This window comes from Aotus nancymaae, unplaced genomic scaffold, assembly GCF_030222135.1.
Source record: "Aotus nancymaae isolate 86718 unplaced genomic scaffold, 86718_ANA_hifiasm-v0.15.2.pri h1tg000014l, whole genome shotgun sequence".
NCBI lineage: Eukaryota > Metazoa > Chordata > Mammalia > Primates > Aotidae > Aotus > Aotus nancymaae.
Window position 1 is genome coordinate 72,837,829 of NW_026988425.1, and position 23,484 is coordinate 72,861,312.

General features: G+C 37.2%; 1 protein-coding gene across 3 annotated transcripts in view; it reads left to right on the top strand.

The window, feature by feature from the left end:
• FAM151B (family with sequence similarity 151 member B) overlaps positions 1-23,041 on the top strand; it is a 58,981-nt gene extending 35,940 nt beyond the window's left edge. For 2 of the 3 annotated variants that reach the window (XM_021668644.2, XM_021668645.2), the window contains exons 5-7: positions 369-504; positions 17,222-17,290; positions 20,726-23,041. In XM_021668644.2, the coding sequence (XP_021524319.2) occupies positions 369-504; positions 17,222-17,290; positions 20,726-20,885 (365 nt within the window). In that variant the 3' untranslated portion in view covers positions 20,886-23,041. The remainder of the gene's footprint in view (positions 1-368; positions 505-17,221; positions 17,291-20,725) is intronic. The other variant, XM_021668646.2, reaches the window with a different exon arrangement.
• Positions 23,042-23,484: the final 443 nt, after the last annotated feature.

Below are 23,484 nucleotides of genomic sequence, written 5' to 3' on the forward strand. Positions count from 1 at the left end.
GAGAAAAATAATGATGCAGATGTACCTAAAACAAGGATCTTAAAATCTTTAAGGTAAATAAGATCTAGTGGTGTAAAATTTCTTTTCTTGTGCCTGAGAGATTAGTAAAACCTTTTTAATGCCTTAATTTTTCATTAAATTTGCTCTAGGTCACTTGTGGCATGACTTTTTATCGACATTTTCCATTTAGTTTTTTTTCAAATTAAGTAGAATTTTAATTCACTAGAATCCAAATGGAAATTATTATGAATTAATTACCTATGAATTTACCGATGAAACCATTTATCTATTTTACCTAATTACAGGTAATTTAGTCTTTAATTGGCTTTCAAGATTTCAATCAATAAAGTTAAAATTTTTTTTTTAAGGGTACAACTGGACCATGGTGAAAGAGATGGAATATATATGTAATGAACTAAGTCAGCCTGTAACGTTCCCTGTCAGAGCAGCATTAGTCAGGCAGTCTTGTTCTCAGTTACTTTGGCTGTTAAAGAAATCAAACAGGTATGTAATAGTTTAACATTATGATATGTGCATGTGAGTGGGTATGGGAGACAGAGATAGAGAGAGCGTGAAAATTGATTATGTAAGGACAGTGTGTGTGAGAGAAAAGTAGATGGAAAAGGAATGAAAATTGATGATGTAAGTGCACAGACTCTCGCCAGATTGGAGCTCCTTGATGAACCTTAACTTACTTAGCATTGTATATTTTACCCCCATTCCTCACAAAAGTTTTTGTACCTAGTAGGTGCCTAATAAATGTTAGCTGTCTTTTTATTTATTTATTATTATTAATAAGTTCTGGGGTACATGTACAGCACATGCAGGTTTATTATAAAGGTATACACTTGCCATGGTGGTTTTCTGCACCCATCAATCCATCATCTACATTAAGTATTTCTCCTAATGCTATCCCTCCCCTAGCCCTCCACCCCTTGACAGGCCCTGGTGTGTGATATTCTCCTCCCTGTGTCCATGTGTTCTCATTGGTCAACTCCCACTTATAAGTGAGAACATGCAGTGTTTGATTTTCTGTTCCTGTGTTAGTTTGCTGAATGATGGTTTCAAGCGTCATCCATGTCCCTGCAAAGGACATGAACTCATCTTCTTTTATGATGTATATTTATTTATGGTGTATATGTGCCACATTGTCTATCACTGATGGGCATTTGGGTTGCTTCCAAGTCTTTGCTATTGTGAATATTGCTGCAATAAACATACATGTGCATGTGTCTTTATAGTAGAATGACTTATGATCCTTTGGCTGTATACCCAGTAATGGGATTGCTGGGTCAAATGGTATCTCTGGTTCTAGATCCTTGAGGAATCGCCACACTGTCTTTCACAATGATTGAACTAATTTATACTCCCACCAACAGTGTAAAAGTATCCCTATTTCTCCACATCCTCTCCAGCATCTATTATTTCCTGACTTTTTATTGATCGCCATTCTAACTGGTGTGAGATGGTATCTCATTGTGGTTTTGATTTGCATATCTCTAGTGACGAGTGATGATGAGCTTTTTTCATATGTTTGCTGGCTGTATAAATGTATTTTGAGAAGTGACTGTTCATATTCTTCACCAACTTTTTGATGGGGTTGCTTGCCTTTTTCTTGTAAATGTGTTTAATTAAGTTCCTTGTAGATTCTGGATATTAGCCCTTTGTCAGATGGGTAGATTGCAAAATTTTCTCCCATTCTGTAGGTTGTCTGTTCAATGCTAATGATAGTTTCTTTTGCTGTGCAGAAGCTCTTTAGTTTAATTAGATCCCATTTGTCAATTTTGGCTTTTTTTGCCATTGCTTTTGGTGTTTTTGTCATGAAGTCTTTGCCCATGCCTATGTCCTGTATGATACTGCCTAGGTTTTCTTATAGGGTTTTTATGGTTTTATGTTTTATGTTTAGGTCTTTAATCCATCTTGAGTTAAGTTTTGTATAAGGTATAAGAAAGGGGTCCAGTTTCAGTTTTCTGCATATGGCTACCAGTTTTCCCAACACCATTTATTAAATAGGGACTCCTTTCCCCATTGCTTGTTTTTGTCAGGTTTGTCAAAGATCATATGGTTGCAGATGTGTGGTGTTATTTCTGAGGCCTCTGTTCTGTTCCATTGGTCTTATCTGTTTTGCTACCAGTACCATGTTGTTTTAGTTACTGTAGCCTTGTAATATAGTTTGAAGTCAGGTAGCATGATGTCTCCAGCTTTGTTCTTTTTGCTTAGGATTGTCTTGGCCATATGGGCTCTTTTTTGGTTCCTTATGAAATTTAAAGTAGTTTTTTCTAATTCTGTGAAGAATGTCAATGGTAGCTTGATGGGGTAGCATTGAATCTATAAATTACTTTGGGCAGTATGACCATTTTCATGATATTGATTCTTCCTATCTGTAAGCATGGAATGTTTTTCCATTTGTTTGTGTCCTCTCTTATTTCCTTGAGCAGTGGTTTGTAGTTCCCCTTGAAGAAGTCCTTCACAACCCTTCTAAGTTGTATTCCTAGCTATTTTACTGTCTTTGTAGCAATTGTGAATGGGAGTTCACTCATAATTTGGCTCTCTGTTTGTCTGTTATTGGTGTGTAGGAATGCTTGTGATTTTTGCACATTGATTTTGTATCCTGAGACTTTGCTAAAGTTGCTTATCAGCTTAAGGAGATTTTGGGCTGAGACTATGGTGTTTTTAAAATATACAATCATGTCATCTGCAAACAGAGACAATTTGACTTTCTCTCTCCTATTTGAATACCCTCTGTTTCTTTCTCTTGCCTGATTGCCCTGGCTAGAACTTCCAATACTATGTTGAATAGAAGTGGTTAGAGAGGGCATCCTTGTCTTGTGCTGGTTTTCAAAGGGAATGCTTCCTGTTTTTGCTCATTCAGTATGATATTGCCTGTGGATTTGTCATAAATAGCTCTTATTATTTTGAGATACGTTCCATCAATACCTAGTTTATTGAGAGTTTTTGGCATGAAGGGGTGTTGAATTTTATAGAAGGCCTTCTCTGCATCTATTGAGATAATCATGTAGTTTTTGTCATTGGTTCTGTTTATGTGATGGATTACATTTATTGATTTGCATATGTTGAACCAGCCTTGCATCCCAGGGATGGAGCTGACTTGATCATGGTGGAGAAGCTTTTTGATGTACTACTGCATTCGGCTTGCCAGTGTTTTATTGAGGATTTTTACATCGATGTTCATCAGGGATATTGGCCTGAGACTGTCTTTTTCAGTTGTGTCTCTGCCAGGTTTTGGTATCGGGATGATGCTGGCTTCATAAAGTGAGTTAGTGAGGAGTCCCTCTTTTTCTATTGTTTGGAATAGTTTCAGAAGAAATGATACCAGCTCTTCTGTACCTCTGGTAGAATTCGGCTGTGAATTTGTCTGTTCCTGGGCTTTTTTTAGTTGATAGGCTATTAATTACTTCCTGAATTTCAGTACTTGTTATTGGTCTATTCAGGGATTTGGCTTCTTCCTGGTTTAGTCTTGGGAGGGTGTATGTGTCCAGGATTTTATCCATTTCTTCTAGATTTTCTGGTTTATTTGCATACAGGTGTTTATAGTATTCTCTGATGGTAGTTTGTATTTCTGTGGGACCAGTGGTGATACCTCTTTATTATTTTTTATTGTGTCTATTTGATTCTTCTCTCTTTTCTTCTTTATTAGTCTGGCTAATGGTCTATTTTGTTAATCTTTTCAAAAAGCCAGCTCCTGGATTCATTGATTATTTGAAGAGTTCTTTATGTCTCTATCTCCAATAGTTCTGCTCTGATCTTAGTTATTTCTTGTCTTCTGCTAGCTTTTGAATTTGTTTGCTCTTGCTTCTCTAGTTTTTTTAATTGTGATATTAGGGTGTCAACTTTAGATCTTTCCTGCTTTCTCCTGTGAGCATTTAGTGCTATCAGTTTCCCTCTAAACACTGCTTTAGCTGTGTCCCAGAGATTCTGGTACGTTGTGTCTTTGTTCTCATTGGTTTCAAAGAACTTACTTATTTCTGCCTTAATTTTGTAATTTACCCAGTAGTCATTCTGGAGCAGGTTGTTCAGTTTTCATGTAGTTGTGCAGTTTTGAGTGAGTTTCTAAATCCTAAGTTCTAATTTGATTGTACTGTGGTCTGAGAGACTGTTTGTTATATCCATTCTCTTGCATTTGCTGAAGAGTGTTTTATTTCCAATTGTGTGGTCAATTTTAGAATAAGTGCAATATGGTGCTGAGAAGAATGTATATTCTGTTGATTTGGGGTGGACAGTTCTGTAGATGTCTATTAGGTCCACTTGGTTTAGCGCTGAGTTCAAGTCCTGAATATTCTTGTGAATTTTCTGTCTTATTGATATAATATTGACATTAGGGTGTTAAAGTCTCCCACTCTTATTGTGTGAGAGTCTAAGTCTCTTTGTAGGTCTCTAAGAACTTGCTTTATGAATCTGGGTGCTCCTGTATTGGGTGCATATATATTTAGGATAGTTAGCTTTTCTTGTTGCATTGATCCCTTTACCATTGTGTAATGCCCTTCTTTGTCGTTTTTGACCTTTGTTGGTTTAAAATCTGTTTTATCAGAGACTAGGATTGCAACCCCTGCTTTTTTTTTTCTTTCTATTTGCTTGGTAAATATTCCTCCATCCCTTTATTTTGAGCCTTTGTGTGTCTTTGCACATGAGATGGGTCTTCTGAATATTGCACACCAAGGGGTCTTGATGCTTTATCCAATTTGGCAGTCTGTGTCTTTTAATTGGGGCGTTTAGCCCATTTACATTTATGGTTAATATTGTTATGTGTGAATTTGATCCTGTCATTATGATGTTAGCTGGTTATTTTGCCCTTTAGTTGATGCAGTTTCTTCATAGTATCAATAGTCTTTACAATTTGGTATGTTTTTTCAGTGGCTGGTACCAGTCTTTCCTTTCTATACTTAGTTCTTCCTTCAGGAGCTCTTGTAAGGCAGGCCTGGAGGTGACAAAATCTCTCAGCATTTGCTTGTTCATAAAGAATTTTATTTCTCCTTTGCTTACAAAGCTTAGTTTGGCTGGATATGAAATTCTAGGTTGAAAATTCCTTTCTTTAAGAATGTTGAATATTACCCCCAACTCTCTTCTGGCTTGTAGGGTTTCTGCACAGAGATCTGCTGTTACTCTGATGGGCTTCCCTTTGTAGATAACTCGACCTTTCTCTCTGGCTGCCCTTAACATTTTTTCCTTCATTTCAGCCTTAGTGAATCTGACAGTTATGTATCTTGGGGTTGGTCTTCTCCAGGATTATCTTTGTGGTGTTCTCTGTATATCCTGAATTTGAATGTTGGCTTCTCTTGCTAGGTTGGGGACATAATAGCCTGAAGAGTGTTTTCCAACTTGGTTCCATTCTCCCTGTCACTTTCAGGTACACCAATCAAATGTAGATTTGGTCTTTTCACATAGTCCTATAGTTCTTGGTAGCTTTGTTCATTCCTTTTTGTTCTTTTTTCTCTAATCTTATTTCAAGCTTTATTTTATTAAGTTGATCTTCAATCTCTGATATCCTTTCTTCCACTTGATCGATTCAGCTATTGATACTTGTGTATGCTTCACAAAGTTCTTGTGCTGTGTTTTTCAGCTCTATCAGGTCATTTATGTTCTTCTCTAAAGTGGTTATTCTAGTTAACAGTTCCTCTAACCTTTTTGAAGGTTCTTAGCTACCTTGCATTGGGTTAACACATGCTCCTTTAGCTTGGAGAAGTTTGTTATTACCCACCTTCTGAAGCCTACTTCTGTCAATTTGTCAAACTCATTCTCAGTCCAGTTTTATTCCCTTGCTGGCGAGGAGTTGTGATCATTTGGAAGAGAAGAGGTGTTCTGGTTTTTGGAATTTTCAGCCTTTTGCACTGGTTTTTCCTCATCTTCATGGATTTATTTCCCTTTGGTCTTTGATGTTGGTGATCTTCAGATGGGGTTTTTGTGTAGACATCCTTTTTGTTGATGTTGATGCTATTTCTTTCTGTTTGTTAGTTTTTCTTCTAACAGTCAGGCCCCTCTGCTGCAAGTCTGCTGCAGATTGTTGGAGGTCCGCTCTAGACCCTGTTTGCCTAGGTATCACCAGCAGAGGCTGCAGAACAGCAAAGACTGTTCCTTCCTCTGGGAGCTTTGTCCCAGAAGGGTACCTGCCAGATGCCAGCTGGAGCTCTCCTGTATGAGGTGTCTGTCGACCCCTGCTGGGAGGTGTCTCCCAGTCAGGAGGCACAGGGGTCAGAGACCCATTTGAGGAGGCATTCTGTCCCTTAGCAGAGCTTGAGTGCTGTGCTAGGAGATGTGCTGCTCTCTTCAGAGCCAGTAGGCAGGAAGGTTTAAGTCTGCTGTAGCTGTGCCTACAGCTGCCTCTTCCCCCAGGTGCTCTGTCCCAGGGAGATGGGAGTTTTATCTAGAAGCCCCTGACTGGGACTGCTGCCTTTCTTTTAGAGATGCCCTCCCCAGAGAGGAGGAATCTAGAGAGGCAGTCTGGCTACTGGCTAGTTTAAACTTCCTGGGGCCTTTGTGTACACTGTGAGGGGAAGATTGCCTACTCAAGCCTCAGTAATGGTGGATGCCCCTCCCCGCACCAAGCTCAGGTGTCTCAGGTCAACTTCAGACTGCTGTGCTGGCAGTGAGAATTTCAAGCCAGTGGATCTTAGCTTGCTGGGCTCCATGGGGGTGGGATCTGCTGAGCTAGACCACTTGGCTCCCTGGCTTCAGCCCCCTTTCCAGGGGAGTGAACGGTCTGTCTTGCTGGCGTTCCGGCACCACTGCGGTATGAAAAATACTCTTGAGGCTAGCTCAGTGTCTGCCCAAAGGGCCACCCAGTTTTGTGCTTGAAACCCAGGGCCTTGGTGGTGTAGGCACCCAGGGGAATCTCCTGGTCTGCGGGTTGCGAGAAACATGGGAAAAGCGTAGTATCTAGGCCGGAATGCACTGTTCCTCAGGGCACTGTCCCTCACAGCTTCCCTTGGCTAGGGGAGGGAGTTCCCGAACCCCTTGTGCTTTCTAGATGAGGTGATGCCCCACCCTGTTTCTGCTCATCCTCGGTGGGCTGCACCCACTGTCTAACCAGCCCCAATGAGATGAGCTGGGTACCTAAGTTGGAAATGCAGAAATCAGCTGCCTTCAGAGCTGTAGACCCGAGCAGTTCCTATTTGGCCATCTTGCCAGCTACCCCTTAGCTGTCTTTTTCATTATGTTATATATTCACAAAAAGTTATGAGTGGATAAATTAGCTTCTTTTTCAATTTCATCATAATTTCACAAATCAGCCAGGTGTGTTGGCTCATACCTGTAATACCAGCACTTTGGAATTAGAGGCAGGAGGGAGGCTGAGGCAGGAGGATTGCTTGAGCCCAGGAGTTTGAGATAAACCTGGGCAATTAAGTGAGACTTTGTCTTTATAAAAAATTAAAAAATTAGCCGATCATGGTGGCGTGCACCTGTAGTCTCAGCTACTCAGGAGGCTGAGGTGGGAGCATCGCTTGAACCTGGAAGGCAGAGACTAAAGTGAGCCAAGATCGTACCTCTGTACTCCAGCCTGGGTGACAGAGTGACACCCTATCTCAAAAATAATACTACTTTCAGACATCTTTTTTATATAAAACTTTCAATATGTAATAAAAATTAGTTGGACCACCTATTGAATATTTAAATAGATTATAAAAGTATAGATATTAAAGTTGTTTTATTTTTTCTTTTAATAGATTAGTCAGTAGAATAAAAGGAAAAGTTCATAATCTGTCATGGAGCTTAGTGTAGAAACAAGCTGACCTTTCAGATCATCGGAGCAAGAAGTTCAATCACTGGTTTTAAGACATTAGGCTATGTAGGAAAAAATGATGCTGACACTTTTGCTTATTCCTTGCTCCAGAATACATTCCCGATTAATTAAAGACTTGAACATCAAACAGTAAATGCATAAAGAATATACAAGGGATAATTTCTTAAATATAGTTTCAGAATGGAGAAGACCTTTCTTAGATGTAAGGCAGAAACCCAGAAGCTGTAAAAGGGATTTTGATACATGTGAATGCATAAAAATGGAAAGTAACTGGTAAAAAGATCCCCAATATATATGTCAGACAAATGTAAAGAATTCCAACAAATAAAGAATTTTTACAAATTAGTCAGAAAAAGGCCCAGTTTAATAATTCACTATGTTGTAGAGAGTAGTGGAAGCAGACACGCAAACATTTTTGGCTGGAGTATAAACTGATCAGCAATCTCCTTGGAGAGAAATTTGGCATATACTCATGAATTTCACTAATGAGGCCATGTCTTACTAATAGAAGTTCACATAAGCACAGAGACATAGGTACAAGGATATGCTGGAACCATTGTTTGTAGTAATAAAAAACTTGAAACAGTCTAAATATCTATAAGTCAGACACTGTTAAATACATTATGGTGCACCCATATGATGGAATATTATATGTTATAGATAATGCAGTAGACCCTATGTTTTAATATGGAATGATTTCTAAGATACATTATTAACTAAATAAGATGCAGAATGATAGATATAGTATGATTCCATTTGCATGTGGGAAAAGTGATGTGTAAAAATATTTATGGATGAATTGAACTTAGAGTAGTTTGAGTCAGTGGCTGCTAGCATTATGCTTAAAGAGAGATATTAGATGATACCAGACACTATACCAGTCAGATTCTTAGTTACAAACAGTTATGGGGCAACCTTCATTGTTAAAGTGCCCTGTGATGCTATTTGACATTCTCTTTTTGCAAGCACATTTATTTATTAACTCTGCCTTTAGTTTTGTTTGTTTTCATTAGTATCAGAGAAGTGCACTGAAACCAAAGTGCATTCTGTATTAATTTTTAAAAGATTATCAAAATTAAATTTAATTAAAATTTTAAATTCTCTTGAAAACTCTAGAATTTTTGAGAATATATCTTCTTACCCCCCATTTGAGAAACATTTACAATATTGATGGATTCTATATTCTTGGAGACATAGTACTCGGATAATCATGTGCACAAGTACCATAAGACTACGGCCACATTTATGAGAGAATTCAGCCCAGCCTATATTCCATTTGGGTATATTTTAAGTTTTATTTTTAATGATGTCACATTGATTTTCACATAGTCATGTGTGTGATCAGAGCTCCTAAAATGTATTCTCTTAGCAAATTTTTCAAATACAACAATATTAACTGTAGTCCTCATACTGTCCATTAGATCTCTAGACTTATTATCCTGTGAAACTGCAAGTTCATCCACTTGTTATTTTTTAAAGATACATATTTACTCTCATTTTACTGGCTTTGAGAATTACATTCATCCTCCAAAATTCTGGAGTTTGCTTGTTTTTCTAATTATTCTGTAGAAAAAAATCTACAGAACATTATTTTTAGTCCTGCAGACCTAGAAGTGCTTATATTTGAGATAGAAAGGAAAAAAGTAACTTTATTTTTAAAAAATTTGCGCTGAAGTATTTATGTAGGCTGTACTTTTTATGGTAAAAGCAATGTAGGCTGATATTAGTGTTTCAGATAACAAAATCTGGATAATATGGTTCTACTTGAAAAGACTGAAGGTTAGAATGTCTTTATGGTGGACCCAGGTGTTTTAATTTTGCTTCTAATAATTTTCTTATAATTTGATGTTTGTGAGATTGCATGAAGACAGCAACCTTGTTTATGTTGATCATCCACAAATCTTTAGCATATAAAACAATGCCTAGCACATCATAGGAATTTAATAGCTGTTAAATGGAAAAAGCAAGTGTATACAGATACTATTTCATCACAGAGGGCATTAGAAGCCTGTACTTTCTGGAGAAGTAGTTTTGGTGTTTAAATACAAAAATAGTTAGCCAGGCATGGCGGCTCAAGCCTGTAATCCCAGCACTTTGGGAGGCTAAGGCGGGCGGATCACAAGGTCAGGAGTTCAAGACCAGCCTGGCCAAGATGGTGAAACTCTGTCTCTACTAAAAGTACAAAGATTAGCTGGGTGCAGTGGTGGATGCTGGTAATCCCAGTACTTGGAAGGCTGAGGCAGGAGAATTGCTTGAACCCAGGAGGCAGAGGTTGCAGTGAGCCAAGATTGCGCCATTGCACTCCAGCTTGGGCAACAAGAGTGAAACTTTATGTAAAAAAAAAAAAATACAAAAATAGTTATAAAGGGCAACATTAAGCAAAGAGTCTTAGAGGTTATTTTAGTTACTCTGGTGTCAATTGCCGCCTAAATCACCTTGTGATGTGCTCTAATGTAATTAGTAATATGAATAATATATTACAAAGAGGAGTAGCTTCTAAAGAAAGAATGACTATAAGCTTCCTGAGGCCTCCCTGGAAGCCAAGCGGATGTCAGCACATCTTCCTGTAAAGCCTGCAGAACTGTGAGTCAATTAAACCTCTTTTCTTTATAAATTACCCAGTCTCAAAGTTTTTTTTTTTTAATAGCGAGGCAAGAACAGCCTAATATGCTCTGCCTCTGGTTTGCTGAAACGTAGTGTTCATTTCACAGGTTTTTGTTGTTACTGTTATGATTGTTCTCCTTATGCTTTTTATGGCTTCCAAGAAAAAAAGATTTGGGACTAAGCCTCTGCCATGCTCCCCTGTTTGAACTGTAAGTCCTTATGATGTATACATAATAATATAGATAGCAGAGAGTCAAACAAGGTTATGTGTTTGTTTGCCTAAGACTGAAAAAGAAGACCTCAACATATCAGCAGAACTGTTCTTTGAACAGGCATGCTGTCAAGAACTGAAACTTCACCATGGTTCATGGGTGTGACAGCAGAATAGACTCACCAACTACTTAAATTAGAAGCAAAAAGGGATTAGCAGTTCATCATTTGTTGAGTTCCCTGACACAGAAATATTGTGATAGTGTCCTGTTTCAAATAGCTTTCTTGACGTTGCAAGATTCATTCAGGCACAATTGCTTGACTCAAAATGAGTTTCCTGTTTAAAGGTGGGATATTGCTATCTTCTTAGAAGCATTGTTTCTCTAGAAGCTACTCCTCTTTGTAATATATTATTCATATTACTAATTACATTAGAGCACATCACAAGGTGATTTAGGTGGCACTTGACACCACAGTAACTAAAATAACCTCTAAGACTCTCTGCTTAATGCTGCCTTTTATAAGTGTTTTTGTATTTAAATACCAAAACGAATTCTCCAGAAAGTACAGGCTTCTAATGCCCTCTATGATGAAACAGCACCTGTATGCATATATATTTATGAAGGCTTATACTAGGTGTATTTATATGACCTGTATATACTAGGAGTATTTATATATGCTATATATAGAGAGAGAGTGCATGTACATATATATGAAGGCTATCGATTTCTGTATACAGTCATCTCTCAGTATACATAGAGGATTGGTTCAAGGATGCTTAGCATATACCAAAATTGGCTCATACTGAAGTTCCCAAGTTGTTCCCGTGGGATTTGAGTACATAGATAATTAGCCTCCTTATATCCACATTTCACATCCTGTGAACACTCTTTCCATTCTCATTTGGTTGAAAAAAATCAGCGTATCAATGGACTCACTCAGTTCAAACCTGTGTTGTTCAAGAGTCAACTATATTGATACGAATATTGTGTCTAAATCTATATCCTAAATTCTCCCACCATTTGTAATAGTCTTTAAATTGATTTTCTTGAGTTTTCTAAGCAAAAAATTATACTCTCATTACCTAGGTGTGGTGGCACACATCTGTAATCCCAGCTACTCAGGAGCCTGAGGCAGAATTGCTTGAACCCAGGAGGTGAAGGTTGTTGCAGTGAGCCAAGATTGTATCACTGCACTCCAACCTGGGCATCAGAGCAAGACTCCATCTCAAAACAAAAAAAGAAAAATTATAGTCTCTTTGAATAATGATAATTTGACCTCTTTTCAACTTCTATATCTCTAATTTTTTTTTATGGTGGTTAATACCTCTGGCTCTCCAGCAGACAATACCTGAGGACATTTTGGTTGTCACACCAAAAGATGAGGGGTAGGGGCAGGGATTATACTGAACAGCTAGTGGTAGAGGCCAGGGATGCTGCTCTAGACATGCTACATTGCACAGGACAGCTCCCATAGTAAAGAATTACCTAGCTGAAATGTCAATAGTCAAGATTGAGAACTCTAGAACAGTGTTAGATAATATTGCTAATAGTGCCCAAACATCCTTACCTTTAACACAAAAACTTTTAGTATTCTGAAAAGATTGTCTAAAGAAGTACAGTCATGTATCGCTTTAAGATGAGGATACATTCTCAGGAACTTTTCATTAGGTCAGCCGAGCCCAGTGACTCAGGCCTGTAATCTCAGCATTTAGGGAGGCTGAGGTAGCTAGATCATTTGAGGTCAGGAGTTCAAGACCAGCCTAGCCAACATAGTGAAACCCTGTCTCTACTAAAAATACAAAAATTAGCTGGGTGTGGTGGCACACATCTGTAATCCCAGCTACTCAGAAGGCTGAGGCAGGAGAATCACTTGAACCTGGGAGGCAGAGGTTGCAATGAGCCAAGATCATGCCACTGCACTCCAGCCTGGGTGGCAGAGCAAGACTTTCAAAAAAAAAAAAAAAAAGTTTTTTTTCCATTAGCTGATTTTGTCATTGTTTGAACATCATAGGATGTACTTATACAAACCTAAATTGCCTACACCTAGGCTATATGATGTAATCATTTGCTTTTAGGCTATAAACTTGTACAGCATATTATTATATTGAATACTGTAGCTAATTGTAACAGAGTGGTAAGTATCTGTGTATATAAACATATCTAACCATAGAAAAAGTACAGTAAAAATATGATATAAAAGATAAAATAAATGGCACACCTGTGTAGGGCACTTACCATGAAAGGAGCTTGCAGGACTGGAATTGTCAGTGAGTGAGTGTGAGCTAATGTGAAGGCCTACAGCGTTACTGTACACTACTGTAGACTTTATAAACTGTATACTTGGGCTATACTAAATTTATTTAAAATTTCTTTTTCTTCAATAATACATTAACCTTAGCTTATGCTAACATTTTTACTTTATAAGCTTTTTCTAAACAAACCTTTTTGACTCTAGTAATAACACTTAGCTTAAAACACAAACACCTTGTATAGCTGTACAAAAATACTTCTTTTCTTTATATCCTTATTCTATAAGCTTTTTCTATTTTTTTTAACTTGTTACTTTTAAAAACTTTTAATGTATTTTTGTTAAAAACTAACACACAAAAAAACTATACTTCCAGGGATTGTTTCTAAATTTCACTACTAGAAAAGTTTTCTCTGAATGAGTAGAGTGCTGAAATAATGGGTTATAAGATAGTATTTGCAAGCTTCCTGGTAGCCCCAAACCAAAAACCATACAGCGGATACATAAAAAGTAACAAACAAGAAGCTAAATCTTATCACTAGAGAAAATCACCTTCACTAAAAGGAAGACAGGAGAAAAAGAAGGAAGGAAGGCAAGACCACAAAACAACCAGAAAACAAATAACGAACTGTGGCAGGGTAAGTCCTTACTTATCAATAATAACATTGAATGTAAGTGGACTAAATTCCCTAATCAAAAGCAGAGCGACTGGATTAAAAAAAACAAGACTCATCAATCTGTTGGTTACTAGGAACATACTTCATCTGTGAAGACACACATAGACTAAAAAGAAGGGATGGAAAAAGATATTCCATGCCAATGGAAACCAAAAAAGAGCAGGAGTAGCTGTACTTACATCAGACAAGATAAATTTCAACACCAAAAATTTAGCTTGGTATGGTGGTATGTGCCTGTAATCCCAGCTGTTCAGGAAGCTGAAGTGGAGGCCACAGTGATTGCATCACTGCACTCTAGCCTGGGCAAGAGAGTAAGACCCTGTCTCAAAAAAAAAAAAAAAAAAAAGATTTCAACACAAAAACTAAGAGACTAAGATGATAACTATATAATGATAAAGGGGTCAGTTCAGCAAGAGGATATAACAATTGTAAATATATATGAACCCAACTGGAGCACCCAGATATATAAAGCAAATATTACTAGATCTATAAACAGATAAATTCCAATACAATAATATCTGGAGAATTCAACACCCCACTTTCAGCATTGGACAGATCTTCCAGGTAGAAAATCAGTAGAGAAACATGGGACTTAAACTGCACTGTAGAGCAAATGGATCTAATAGATATTTACAGAACATTTCATCCAACAGCTGCAGAATACACATTCTTTTTCTCAGCACATGGATCATTCTCCAGGGTAGACCATACGTTAGATCACAAAACAAGTCTAAAAACATCAGGCATCTTCTCTGACCACAGTGGAATAAAACTAGAAATCAATAACGAGGACTTTTGGAAACTATACAGATACATGGAAATTAAACAATGTGCTCCTGAATGACTAGTCGGTCAATGAAGAAATTAAGAAGGAAATTGAAAAATTTATTGAAACAAATGGTAATAGACACACAACATACCAAAACCTAGCAGATACAGCAAAAGCCATACTAAGATGGAAGTTTATAGCTCTAAGTGCTTACATCAAAAATTTCAAAAACTTCAAATAACCTAACAATGCATCTTAAAAACTAGAAAAGCAAGAGCAAACCAAATCCAAAATTAGTAAAGACAATAAATAATGAAGTTCAGGCGGGGCACAGTTGCTCACACCTGTAATCCCAGCACTTCGGGAGGCTGAGGCAGGCGGATCACTTGAGATCAGGAGATAAGCCTGGCAAAACCCTGTCTCTACTAAAAATACAAAAAATACCAAAAAGGCTGAGGCAGGCAGATCACATGAGATCAGAAGACCAACAAGGTGAAACTGTGTCTGTACTAAAAAATACAAAAATTAGCCGAGCATTGTGGTGCACACTGTAATCCCAGCTGCTTGGGAGGGTGAGGCAGGAGAATCACTTGAACCCAGGTGGCAGAGGTTGCAATGAGTTGAGATCATGCCACTGCACTCCAGTCTGAGCAATAGAGTGAGACTCCATCTCGAGAAAGAAAAAAAAAAAAACTGTAGGTCAATATTACTGATGAAAATTAATGCAAAAATCCTCAGCAAAATGCTAGCAAACTGAATTCACCAATACATTAAAAAGATCATTCATCATGACCAAGTGGGATTTATCTGAGGGGTGCAAGGATGGTTCAACACATGTAAATCAATCACTGTGAGACATCATATCAACCGAATGCAGGACAAAAACCATATGATCATGTAAATTGATGCTGAAAAATCATTGTGTAAAATTCAACATCCCTTCGTGATAAAAACCCACAAAAAACTAGGTATGGAAGAAACATGCCTCAATATAATAAAAGCTATATACAACAGACCCACAGCTAGTATTATGCTGAATGGGAAAAAATGGAAAGCCTTTTTTCTAAGGCCAAGAACAAGACATGGATGCCCACTTTCACCACTGTTATTTAACATAGCACTAGAAGTCCTAGGTAGAGCAGTCAGACAAGAGAGATATGTAAAGGACATCCACATTGGAAAGGAAAAAGTCAAATTATCCTTGTTTTCAGATGATATGATCTTATATTTGGAAAAACTTAAAGATTCCACAAAACTATTAGAACTGATAAACACATTTAGTAAAGTTGCAGGATACAAAATCAGCATACAAAAATTACTAGCCTTTCTATATGCCAACAGTGAACAATTAAAAAAGAAATCAGAAAAGTGATCCCACTTACAGTAGCCACAAATAAAATTAAATACCTAGGAATTAACCAAAGAAGTGAAAGACTTAAATCTAAGACCTCAAACTATGAAACTACTACAAGAAATCACTGGGGAAACCCTCCAAGACATTGGTCTGAGCAAAGATTTCTTTAGTAATACTCCACAAGCAAGGCAACCAAAGCACAAATGGACAAATGGGATCACATCAAGTCACAAAGCTGCACAGCAAAGCAAATGGTCAAAAAAGTAAAGAGACAATGTACAGAATGGGAGAAAATATGTGCAAACTACCCATCTAACAAGGGATTAATAACTAGAATATATAAGGAGCTCAAAGAACTCAACTGGAAAAAATCTAATAATCTTATTTTAAATGGGCAAAAGATGTGAATAGGCATTTCTCAAGAAAAGACATACAGATGGCAAACAAGCATATGAAAATGTGCTCAACATCATTGATTATCAGGGAGATGCAAATCAAAACTACGATGAGATATCATCACACCCCAATTAAAATCACTTTTATCCAAAAGACAGGCAATAAATGCTAGCCAGGATGTGGAGAAAAGGGAACCCTTATATGCTGTTGGTATGAGGGCTTTAGTTTTTTAAGGAAAAAAGTATACATAGAGCTACCATATAATCCAGCAATCCCACTGCTGGGTATGTAAACAAAAGAAAGGAAATCAGTGTATCAGAGAGATGTCTGCACTGTTCACAATAGCCAAGATTTGAAAGCAGCCAAAGTGTTCTTTCATCAACAGATGAATAGATTCAAGTGTATATATATGGTACTTATATACAATGGGATATATTCAGCCATAAAAAAGAATGGGATCCTGTCATTTGCAACAACATGGATGGAACTGGAGATCATTATGTTAAGTGAAATAAGCCAGGCACAGAAAGACAAACATCACATGTTCTCATTTATTTGAGGATTCTAAAAATTGGAGCAATTGAGCCTAAGGTGATAGAGAGTAGAAGGTTGGTTTACCAGATGCTGGGATAGGTAGTGGTGGTGGGTGTTGGGGGAGATGTGAATGGCTAATGGATTTGAAAAAATATTTGAATGAATAAGGCCTAGTATGTGATGCACAGCAGGGTGACTATTGTTCATTTAATTGTACATTTAAAAATAACTAGAAGAGTATAATTGGATTGTTTGTAACACAGAGGACAAATACTTGAGGGAATGGGAACCCCATTTTTCAAGTGATTATTACATATTACATGCCTATATCAAAACATCTCATGTACCCCATAAATATATATACCTACAATGTACCCACTAAAATTAAAAATAAGTGAGCCTCTGCCCACTTTCCAATTCCTGTTGCTCTTGGACTAACCAGCCTTGCTGATCCCTTCAGCCTTCTGGGCGGGGTGAGAGGAAGAAGTGGACCTCTTGAGCAGCATCCCACATGGGTAGTGAAGCTAGGTACTTACTGCACTCTTACTTTTCCTCATAGGAGAATACACAGGCCAAGGGGGTCTTTGTTGGCACTGAACTGTGCTGCCTTAGAGGAGGGGTAATGTGGGTAAAGTGAAAAGTTTTACCTTCTTCAATGTGTCTGTTCCCAGATTTTGTGTATGTGTGTTCTCCAGTGTAGTAGCAGAGCCTTTCCACTGGACTCCTGGGTTCCCACAAAGGTACTTTTTTTATCTATATAAGTAGTTGTCAGAATCAGTGTTTCAGTGGGGTATTCGAGGGATAGAAACTTGTATTCTGCAGTGTTACTGATGTTACATGTCTTCCTGTTAGAACACATTGACTATAACTCAGAGCGAAACTCTGTCTCAAGAAAAAAAAGTATTTTAAATTTAATTTTTCAAAGAAGAAAATTAGTTCAAAAACTGAATAAAGACTTATACTGTGAAAAGCCTTTTTCTCATCTACCCAGTTTTCCTGCCCAGTGTCACTAACTATAGTTGTTACTTTCTTTATACATATAAGAGTAAATGTAAATATAGTGTCTCAATTTCCCCTCCTTTTTGTTTTTATTTTTATTTTATTTATTTATTTATTTTGAGATGGAATCTTACTCTGTTGCCCAGACTGGAGTGCAGTGGCACAATCTCAGCTCACTGCAACCTCTGCTTCCGGGGTTCAAGCAATTCTTGTGCCTCAGCCTCCCTAGTAGCTGGGATTACAGGAGCCCACCAGCACACCTGGCTAACCTTTTTTATGTTTAGTGGAGACAGGGTTTTGCTACGTTGGCCAGGCTGGTCTTGAATGCCTGATCTCAAATGATCCACCCGCCTTGGCCTCCAGAGCACTGGGATTACAGGTGTGAGCTACCGCACCTGGTCCCCTTCCTTTTTAAAACAAAAGATAGAATGTTATACACCTTGCTCCTTGGTTTTATTCTTTTCTTTGATTTTTTTTCCTTTTCCTTCCTTTTTCTCTTTTTAGCTTAATATATTGTGAAGCTCTTTCTGAAGTAAACCTTTTTGTTTTTCTTTCCTAGGTGCATGATATTTATGTATGTACTATAATTGACTTAACCAGCCTCCTTTTGATGGGCATTTAGCATAGTTCTAATATTTTATATTACAGTGTTACCATGAATAACCTTATTAGTGTGTTATTTTGCATATGTACAAATATATGTCATCTCCAGCTCTTAAAGTATTTTTATCTATTTCCTCACCCACCTTCATAGTTTTTGCTTTTAAAATGTTCATTATATGCTATTTATTTATTCATATCTATTGTGTCTTCACTAAGAATGATACCTTTACCACAGTGTTCTTGGTCTTATTAAATGATTTTTTTTTTTTTTTTTTTACCAAATAGGCATGTCATCTTTCTTTTTGTTTGCTTTGAGTAATTTTGCCCTATCTTTTATTTGAAAATTAACTTTATGGCATTTTGCTTTTTTACTTTTTTTTTTTTTTTTTTTTTTGACAGAGTCTCACTCTGTAGCCTCAGCTGGAGTGCAGTGGGTGATCTTGGCTCACTGCAACCTCCTCCTCCGGGTCTCAGGAGATTCCCATGCCTCATCCTCCCAAGTTGCTGGGACAACAGGCATGCACCACCACACCCTGCTAATTTTTTGTATTTTAGTAGAGACGGGGTTTTACCATGTTGCCCAGGTTGGTCTTGAACTCCTGAGCTCAGGCAGTCCACCCGCCTCGACCTCCCAAAGTGCTGGGTTTACAGGCTGAGCCACTGCACCCAGGCTTTTTTTTTTAATACTGTCTTTTATAGGAGTGATTTAAAGTTTTAAATTTACAGAAAAATCACAAAAACTACCACATCTCCTTCACCCAAATTCCCCAATTGTTAACATTTTCCTGCATTTGTCCACTATTTCTCTCCAGATATATAATTTTCTATTTATGTTTTTCTGCATGAGCCTCATTATTCTTAAGTACTCAGAGGATACTGTCCCAAAGAACTTGCTTCTGTATTACCACCGTCCAGCCTCCCAATCAGGAAGTCAGCGTTGATAAAACACTAGCATACAGGGCACAGACCCCATTCAGATTTTACCAACCATTGCAACAATACCTCTTTTTCCCTTCTGATCCAGAAAACTCTGCAAGAACATGCATTGAATGTAGTTATCATGTCTCCTCAGTCTCCTTCACTTTGTAATCGTTCCGATTTCCTTCTCTGTCACGTACTTAACAATCTTAAAGATCATGGCCACTTGAAGGGAGAGGGGATTATGATACAGCAGTGACACCATGGTGCTTCCTCAGCTGCTGGCCATGTTCTATTTATTTGTTTTGATTACACTGGAGTTCACTTTATAATAATCTGATAAAATTTCTATTTATGTTATATATGCTGCTTTTTTTTTAAATCGAAACCACAATCAGAAGAATTATGTGCTTTTTTCTATGTGTGTTATTTCCCAGTAAAAAAAGTTTAAAAATGAAGTTTGAGAATTGATATCAATGAATACAATTTACCCTCAGGCAATATTTTTTTCCATTTCAGTCTAAATACAATGAAGTGAATATTAAGAGGCAAAATAATACTGGGAAGCTCGTCTTTTAATCTGAATGCTCATAACCATGCCTTTCAATAAAGGTTTGTCACCATGGTGCCCAGATAAAGTAATAAAGATTCCATTTTAGCAAAAAACACAGGTTTCAGAACTAATTTTCATTTTTCTTTTTCTTTGTCCTTAGCTGTAGTTTAAATTCTTTTTGGTTTGTCATATGATACTGCTGTGGGACGATATCCAAATTACCTCCCTCTGTTGTATTTCCAGAATGGTGAATGTCACCATCCTTAAGGGCAGGAATGTGTCAGTGTGACAAGAAAATATGCCTTGGTTAGGCAGTTATTTCTTATCACCAGTAGAAAAAATGCTTTGGAAATTTTCCCCTGGATTCTGACAAGTTTATGGGGAATATAAATATGAAACTTCTTAGCAGCTTTGCATTTCCCCAGACTTTAATGCAACAGTAGTAGTGTCACCAGAAGAAATAAAAATGTACAGTTTAAGTAACATTAACATTCTGAGCACACTCTTACATCCATAATGAATTTACGTAGGTTATTGGTTTTCAGCTCTTCAGAAAAAGATTTAAGTGTATTCTATTTGCCATTCTTAGTGACATCTCTTGGCACTCTTGTGTCTCATACAAAAACCTCCAAAAGAAACAGCAGGGCCTACATATATGACTATAAGTGTTGTGGATGTCAGTGACATTTGTGTATCTTCACAATCCCTTACCATTGTGCTTTTCACTCTGACCAGGCTCCTGAACAAACCGGGGTTACAGTTTCCTCCATCAGCCACACAGTCTCTTTGATTCCTTTTTTCAAAATTAGACCCATTTCTCATGCCACCAGTGTGCTTTCTTAGTCCATTTAACATTCCTGTAATGCAGATAGAGCAGTTATGTCACTTAGACAACATCAGCGTGAATTATTTTTTGTCTCTAGTCCCTCTGATATTGATGAAAGAATGAAATGGGAAAGTACAGTTACGCCATTGCTGATTAATTTTTTCATCTGCGTGCATTTGAGTTAGAGACAAGTGAAAGTATTTTTAGGCTGATTGGAATGACTCATCACTTTATCTTCAACTTTTAACTATATAATTCTGTTTTATTTCAATGCAGGTACAGCCTGACTATTTGGACTGGAAAAAATGATAACTATTCCATTGAAGATTTACTTTACATTAGAGACCATTTTGACAAAAACCAAGTTTTCTATGACATCTTGGAACCACAAAACCATGAATTTAAACAAGCCATTGGAATCAAAGTTAATCTCTAAGAAGATTCTCCTTAATTATATCCTGTGTTTTGGTTTCATAGTCCTTCTCTGCATTGGTCTGAATTAATTACTATGGTTATTGGTTTATGTTACAAGTCATCTAATCAAGAAACACTTATTGTGTGCTTACTTTGTGTTCATATGTCCTTATAATAGTGCACTTACATACAAGATCTGGAAAGAAGAGACTTATTTCCACATGTGGGCCTAGTCTAATAATAATTCAGGAAAATGATACTCTGCACCCCTTTATAAAAAGTAGTTTCGATAAACTGAAGATAATTGGCAGAATCTGTATGTCATAAAACAGGTATAAATCACATTTTCTTGGCACTTGCATTGCAGAGATTATGAAAAAGATGGCACTTTTCCTTTTTCCTAGAAAACTGGTTATTTCAGAGATAATCAAAAAGGAAAAGGGCTTTTAAAATGTTTTTAATTTTCACAGGGGTGAGCAGCTGTCTCATATCAAGATCTATTAATCCATTTCCTGAAACTATAAATTAGATAGATCTAGAATTTCCATATGATTGGGAAGCATACTAGTGGCTAAGTATATTTTTCATATTTCTTATTTTTATAATATCTGATTTATAGTGAACAATATACTGTTGGAGAGAAGTTTTAGTCTTTGTAATATATCGTTTGTTTTCTAGGTTTCTTACTGCCACTACCTTCACTCAGGTCCTTGTTTTACAACTAGAATTTTATTAACTACTTTTTTCATGGCTTTATTTCTCACACTCTACTCAGAGATAACCTGAGTTTTTGAGTTTTTCTGCTAAACAAAACGGTCTTTCTTCTTCCTTTTTTTTTTTTTAGTTGGAGTCTTGCTCTGTGGCTTAAAGCTGGAGTGCAGTGAGGCGATCATGGCTCACTGCAACCTCCGTCTCCCAGGTTCAAATGATTCTCTTGCCTCAGCCTCCAGAGTACCTGAGTAGCTGGGACTACAGGTGTGTGCTACCACACCCAGTTAATGTTTGTATTTTTAGTAGAGATGGGGTTTCACCGTGTTGGCCAGGCTGGTCTTGAACTCCTGACTTCAGGTGATCTGCCAGCCTCCGCCTCCCGAAGTGCTGGGATTACAGGCATGAGCCACTGCACCCAGCCAAAACTTTCTTAAATACCTCTTTCTTTATGCCAAATCAAAGACCTTCAAGGGCTTAAACTCAATTTTACTCATTTTTCCTCTTTCAAGACCCTTCATAATCCAGTCCCACCTAAATGTCAATTTGTTGTGCTCCAACACAGTTCTTCATTAAAAAAATTTATTCAACATCAGTGGTTTCTAGATCTTACTTTAACCATTAATCTTAACTATTTAGTTATGTTCACTAATTGACTCGTGCATGTTAGCTGTGTCTCCTCAGCTAGACTGTAAATTCCTTTATGGCAAAGGTTCATGCTTAAGTATCTTTTACAGTACCTGGCATAGTCCTGAGAAAAACATTCAGAAAAAATATGTGGCTGCTTTAATTTATTAAGAAGTATTTTACTAGTGAATGTCCTAAAATATGTAATTTGCTTTTTATTAATCAACCATTTTTCTCTCAGAGAATAACATAGTTCTATAGAGAAAAGAACTTCGGTTTTGAATTCAGACAGAGTTTCTTTACAGTCCCACCTCTATCCCTTACTGGCCATAGACTTTGGGAAATCTGTAATGCCATTGACTCTAGGCTCACTTGTCTATAAAATGGAGGTGGGGAAATGAAATTTCTCTTGTAGGTTTGTTGTGAGGATTATGTGAGGTTCATGTAGTAGAGACATCTAGCTCAATGACATAGGGAATGCTCAGTAAAGTTAGTTTCTCTTCTTTTAGATTTATCCTGTGATCATGTCTGTTATAGATAGATAGCACTAAGAGATACAACATGAAACATTGTACACATATAAATACTTAAAGACAATTATAGTATTTCCACTTGCAAATTCAGCTCTAGTCAAATGAAATGCTTCTTGTCAAATAATACCTAAAACTTTACTATCCATTGTTGTTTGCCAAAGTCAAAAGATGCAATTTCATTATGAAATTTCACCAACTGCTATAGAGAATAATTTTTTAAAATTAACTTGTAAATTTTACAAAGACCATGCATTACTAAAGGCAAGTGAATTTATAAATAAACTGCCTTTTGTTGAAGTTTGAAGTAAAACTCTCTTGTTCAGAATATTATTTTTACTACTAATTATCCCACTTTTGATAATATTTTTAAAATATTAATATGGTAAAATTATATATTGAGAAATCTATAAGCCTGATACCACTTAGATTAATTTTTTTTTTTTTTTTTTGGGACAGAGTCTCACTCTGTCACTCAGGCTGGAGTGCAGTGACACAATCTTGGCTCACTGCAATCTCCACCTCTGGCTTTCAAGTGATTTTCATGCCTCAGCCTCCCAAGTAGCTGGAATTACAGGAGTGTGCCATAACACCTGGCTAATTTTTGTATTTTTAGTAGACACGGTTTCACAATATTGCCAGACTGCTCTTGAACTCCTGGCCTCATGTGATCTGTCTGCCTTGGCCTCCCAAAGTGCTGGGATTACAGGCGTGAGCCACCACACCAAGCCTCACTTAGATTAATAATTAAAGGTA